Here is a 6062-nt window from a genome sequence, read left to right on the forward strand (position 1 = left end):
GCTGTAATTCTATAAGGTCAGCTATGTTCTTATTTAATCCATTTAAGAAACGAGCCATGGTGGCCTCACGATCCTCCTCGATATTAGCCCTTATCATAGCTATTTCCATCTCTTTGTGATATTCTTCTACGCTCATGGATCCTTATCCCAAAGTTTGTAATCGCTGGTGTAGATCCCTATAATAGCGGTTAGAGATAAATCTCTTTCTCATTAGTCGTTTCATCTCCAGCCATGTCTCCACGGGTCTTTCAACATTTCGACGCTTGTCTTTACACAATTGATCCCACCAAACAATAGCATAATCACAAAATTCAACAGCATCGAGTTTTACCTTTTTCTCATCAGAATAGTTATGGCATTCAAAGATCATCTTCACCTTTCTTTCCCACTCAAAATATGCATCTGGGTTGTTCTTCCCTTGAAAAGGAGGAATTTTTATTTTGATGCTGCCAATATTTTGATCCACATTATCAAATCGCCCTCTCCTATTTTGTCTTCTAAGATTAGCATCTAAACCAACAACGGTGGCTTGGTCATCATCTATTTCCACTCTGCCATCATAAGCATCATGGGCAAAGGCTGGTTGTCTTCTTCTTTGTTGAGATCCATCTTGTAACTCGACAAGTGTTGTATCATGTCTTTCTAGATGTTCTCTGACATCTCCCATCATGGTAAACATTCATTCAAATTGTTGCTGCATTGCTTTAATTACAGGATCATTTGACGAAGAACTTGTTTCTTTATCTATGTTAGACATTTTTTTAATGAAAATCTGCAATAAAAAAATGGTAAAATAGCCTCACAAACTCCCTCACGTGTTTCACACAATCAATGATTTTGCTCCACTCGTGTTTCACACTTTAAATGGCTTTTCATGATATTGGTCTCACCTCTCTTGCCTTTTACCTCTCTTGTTTTGTTCTTTGGTTCTTAAATAAACTAAGGTATTCAAACCAAACAATTCAGACTGTAGCAATTCAATGGAGTGAAAATGAGTAGGTCTAAAAAAGAAATATCAGGATATGCTAAATTTTTTTTTTACACTTTTTTTTGTACTTGAAATAGTGCCAAATATAGTGAATGAAGGGCAAGAGTCGAAATTGAAGGAAAAGAAAATATTTACTTTTTTTTTTTTTTAAGTAATGGAAAGATAAATCAACAGCAAATTAAAGATACGTAAACCTCAAACTTGAAGTAAGCTCTGATACCAAAATGATAGAAATCACCAATTTAGCAACTATAAACCCCATTAGCTAAAGAGTTATGATACATATGAAATGCAAATTAACACCCTCCAAATAGTTTGAAACAGCCCTAGATCTTTCAAGATTGAAGTCAGATTAACTATTCTAATCACTCTATCAATTGAATGGCGATAAAATAATTAGAACAGCACTTTGATTTTCTCAACACGCCACAAACAAGAAAGTTTGATAAGTAAAGAATGAAAAAAACAAAGATTTTGGATTTTGAACGCCACAAGCAGAATAGCTTGATAAGTTCTATAGTTCATACAAGAACTAAAAATAAAACGCTCACAAGTGCTCAAAATAATTTTTGTATATATCAATGGTGTGTTTTTACAAAGGATTCAAGCCTTCTTTATATAGGCAAAGGCTGAGAACAAAGAAGGTCATTAGCTAACACATATGTAACTCCTACATTAAATGACAACTCCATAACTCTTAAAAAACAGCCCACTACTTTACCTTAATAAAGGAGTACGTTTTTTTAACCATTAAAGCTTATTTTTCCTTTATCCTTTGTTATGCATCTTAATAAGATTAAAACCTAATTTTAACAAAATAAAAATATTCTTGGCCCATTGAACTTTTTAACCTCCAAACTTATTCCATTAGGCTTTTTATTTTTCAAGCTGATTCCATTGGGCTTTTATTCATCAACCTGGACTTTGGCTTGCTTGAAGTATGTTGAACAGCTTTAACTCTTCTTGCTTCCATGAAATTGGCTTGTTCAAGTCATGCATATTTTGTTTAAAGCAAATCTGATCTATGAAGGAGATTAAGGCCTCTTTCATCTTTTTAGTTCTAGCACGTGTGATTGGACCTTTGTACATGGTTAATGGATCCTCGACTTTCTGGTTTATGTCATCCTTGGCCAATTGATGATCAGTTTGTAGGTCCTCATCATCCTTGATTCATATCAAGTATATATCTATCAATTTTAATTTTGTACTTATTTCATTGTACTAATAAATTTTCATACATACAAATAATAATTACTTTTTAAAAATCAGATTGTTAGAATTTTTGCTATTTATTTTTGTCATTGTTATTTTTCATATGAGATAGATTGAAATTTTTTTCTAATTATTATATTCAATTGTCACAAATTTCTTTTAACTGCTTTGTTTATCCAAATTTAGATTTTTTATTCATTATTATTTTATTATTTTTTAGGCAAAAGGTATAAAAATACCCTTGAATTTATTAGAAAATTCCAATTAAGTTTTCATCTCTTTTTTGGCTCAATTAGACCCATTAACTTTTATAAAAGGTCCAATTAAGTTTTTATTCTTTTTTTGGCTCAATTAAACCCATTAACTTTTACAAAAGGTTCAATTAACCCTTAATACTAATGATGTCTAAAATGTCATCAAGTGTAAGGATTCCATTATTTTGAGATTGTAAATAATAACCGCTTTAAGAATTTAAAGTCATGCCCATGTCACTTGAGGGAGAGAAAGCCATTTCTTCTTCTTTATTTTTGCATAATTAGTATCTATAAAGTCTAATTTACAAAGAAGAGTAGTGACTTCTTTCATCACTTAAAATGGCATCAATATTTTCGTCTTTTTCATCACGCTCATTTATAAGTAAAGGGTGACTGCAAGTTGTTGAGTTAAATAATATCCCACCACTTCTAATATGTTTTTGCAATAAAACCACAAAGATGTACACTTCATGGAGGGAACCAATTCTAGAATGAGGTTCTACAGTTGTAGGCATTATGATCTAAGTTAAATAAAAAAGAAAAAGTGGTTTTTTCTCCCTCATATGATATAGGTGTGACTTTAAAATATTCAGAGCAGTTATTATTTGTGCTCTCAAAATTATGAGACCCTTACACTTAACGACATTCTGAACGCTGTTAGTATTAAAGGTTAATGACCTTTTATAAAAATTAATGGGTTTAATTGAGCCAAGAAAATGATAGAAATTTAATTGAACCTTTTATAAAAGTTAATGGGTTTAATTGAGCAAAAAATAAAAAATAAATACTTAATTGGACTTTTCTAATAAGTTCAAGGGCAATTTTGTACCTTTTGCCTTTTTTATTTATATATAAATATAAATATATATTTTATTAGAAAATTAATAGAATTTTTTATTAATATGTAGTAGCTATGGTAATTGTTATACTTACTATAATTATTTTTTAAAAATACAATAGTCTTATATTTTAATAATTTATACATTTTTACCATATTTATTATTTAGCATTTAAAAGTATATTGAATTTTTTTATAAATATTATAATTAATACTTTTATAAATATGCCATGGCTTCATAAAATTCTGCCACGTGGAGTCTCATGGAAAAACTTGGCTTTCTTTATATATATATATAGTATAAAAGTTTTAGCCATAAAATTAGTAGAAATAAATGGCTGATAAAATTTATAAAATTAATAAGTTTATAATTGGATATATATGGGTAAAAAGTATAAATTGTATTCCGAGTTACACCATTAATGAACCGGGTAAGAGTACTTTTATATTTTTGATGTTGATGCGGCAGCAAGATTTTTTATCTGGCTTCCACATCACCACTAACTTATACATAGTTAATTTTAGTAACTTAAAAATCCTAATTTTCTAAATGTAATTACAATGTATGAGTTTAAAGTAGAAGAGTCGAGAGAATATTCAACATCTAACTAAAACTAATTGTGTTCAAATAAGGAGTGATGTGGTAGTTAGTGAGAAAATATGTGCCACATCATTATACAATAACTGAAAAGTATAATATAATTTATTATTAATTAATTGAGATATTATTTTTTTGTGATTATTGAAGTGAATACGATCGCTATAATTATATTACCTTTTATATATAGCTAAATTCTTATCTGACTTCAAGTTTTAAAACCTATATATTATAAGCTCAATCTTTACTTTTTAAAGAAAAAACTTTTGTATTGGATTTTTGTAAGGAAAATAATTTGTAACGAAAAAATGTATTATATGGAATTTATATCATTATGATATATAAATCAAGTTCGGACGAATTGGTATGGGCACCCCCGAAACTCTTATCTTTACCTTTTTTGCTTCGGAGTGAGTCTGTTTCTATTGAAATATATATCATATAAATCAAGTTTGGACGATTGTATGGGCACCCTGACACTCCTTATCTTTATATTGAGGCATGGATTAAACCATGAAAAGTCCTTTCCTACCACTTGTCAATATTGCTTTTGTATCTCATATTGTGAGGCATGGATCAAACCAAGATTGCCCGCCCAACCACTTCCTCCCCCTCTTCCTCTTCAATGGCTGAAGATCTTGATCAAGAGTTTAAGGAACTACTTCCTTCCCTTCCCAAAGCAAAGGGATGGAGACATGATCTTTTTTTATATCAAGGCTTTTGGTGCCCAGCCGTTTACATTCGTGGTGTAATTTCCTTCCAAAAACACTTCCAAGCTCAAGACCCAGATATTATAATTGCCTCTAATCCCAAATCTGGCACCACCTGGTTAAAGGCTTTAACCTTTTCCATTGTTAATCGTGCTCGTTTTACATTCTCAACCACCCCTTTGCTTACTTCAAACCCTCATCATCTTGCACCATTTCTTGAACTTGATTTATTTGGTAAGATGGAACTTCCTGATCTTTCTACCATTCCATCTCCTAGGCTTTTCTCCACTCACATGTCTTATGCTGCTTTACCAGAGTCTATAAAGAAGTCTAATTGTTCAGTTGTTTACATTTGTCGCAACCCTTTTGATGCTGCTGTCTCCTTGTGGCACTTTGCCCATCAACTAGGAACCGAGATGCAGACTTCTATGGATGAACTTTTTGATATCTATTTTAATGGAATATACGAGTTTGGACCCTTTTGGGAACAAGTTTTAGGATATTGGAAGGAAAGCTTGGAGAAACCGGACAAGGTTTTGTTCTTGAAGTATGAGGACTTGAAGGAAGACATTGTTCTCCAATTGAAGAGAATAGCAGAGTTCCTAGGATATCCTTTCTCGCAGGAGGAAGAGAAACAAGGAATCATTGAGGAAATAGCAAAGCTATGTAGTTTAAGCAGTTTGAAGGATCTTGAGGCAAACAAGAAGGGCAGTTATCTGTCAGTATATCCACATAAGGTTTTCTTTAGGACAGGTAATGTGGGTGAATGGACTGATTATATAAGCCCCTCCTTGAAGCAACAGCTAGAAAATGTGATGCAAGAAAAGTTAAGTGGAACTGGTTTGTCTTTCAAACTTTCTTGCTAAGTTTTTTATCTTAAGGAAAAGAAGAAGAAGAAGAAGAAGAAGAAGAAGAAGAAGAAGAAGGTGTTGATAATGCTATCAAGGTTTGAGTGTGTCTTAATTTATAAAGCTTTGAGTGTGTCTTAATTAATTATGCATGGGATTAGTATCAAGCTCTGAGTGAGTTTTCAGTTGTGATTTTCTTGGGTTATGGGAAAAACAATTTCGTTTAATCCTTCTCTTAAATGAATTTGTTTAAGAATATGAAAATGAAGGCGTAATTATTAATTAAATTTTAAATATTATATTTTTAACAATTTTATTTAATTATTTTAAAAATTTTAAAAATATATTTATATTTTTAATTTATTTTTAAAAGCACATTTCGGTAAAAATTTTAATACATTACAATGAAAAAAATGATATGTCAAGTTTGCTTGCTAATATAAAAATTAGTGAGTTAATAAAAAAAATTATTACATTTTAAATGTAAAATATGTGAAATGATACACATACATCAATTTTTTAATAGTTATATTTTAAGTCTAGAATATACTATTTTTATTGATTCATAATTATTATTTTTTTATTAAGCATAATTGACTTCTTATATCATTTTT

General features: G+C 30.4%; 1 protein-coding gene across 1 annotated transcript; it reads left to right on the forward strand.

Moving 5' to 3' along the window:
* Nucleotides 1-4385: 4385 nt before the first annotated feature.
* On the forward strand, nt 4386-5675 carry LOC8276345 (cytosolic sulfotransferase 15). The gene has a single exon (XM_002525492.4). The coding sequence runs from the start codon at nt 4462-4464 to the stop codon at nt 5464-5466; it is 1005 nt and encodes a 334-aa protein (XP_002525538.2). The 5' UTR covers nt 4386-4461; the 3' UTR covers nt 5467-5675.
* Nucleotides 5676-6062: the final 387 nt, after the last annotated feature.

This window comes from Ricinus communis, chromosome 8, assembly GCF_019578655.1.
Source record: "Ricinus communis isolate WT05 ecotype wild-type chromosome 8, ASM1957865v1, whole genome shotgun sequence".
Taxonomy (NCBI): domain Eukaryota; kingdom Viridiplantae; phylum Streptophyta; class Magnoliopsida; order Malpighiales; family Euphorbiaceae; genus Ricinus; species Ricinus communis.

Excerpts from the sequence above, each read along its gene's own strand:
- LOC8276345 (XM_002525492.4), top strand. The coding sequence starts at position 4,462 with ATGGATCAAACCAAGATTGCCCGCCCAACCACTTCCTCCCCCTCTTCC.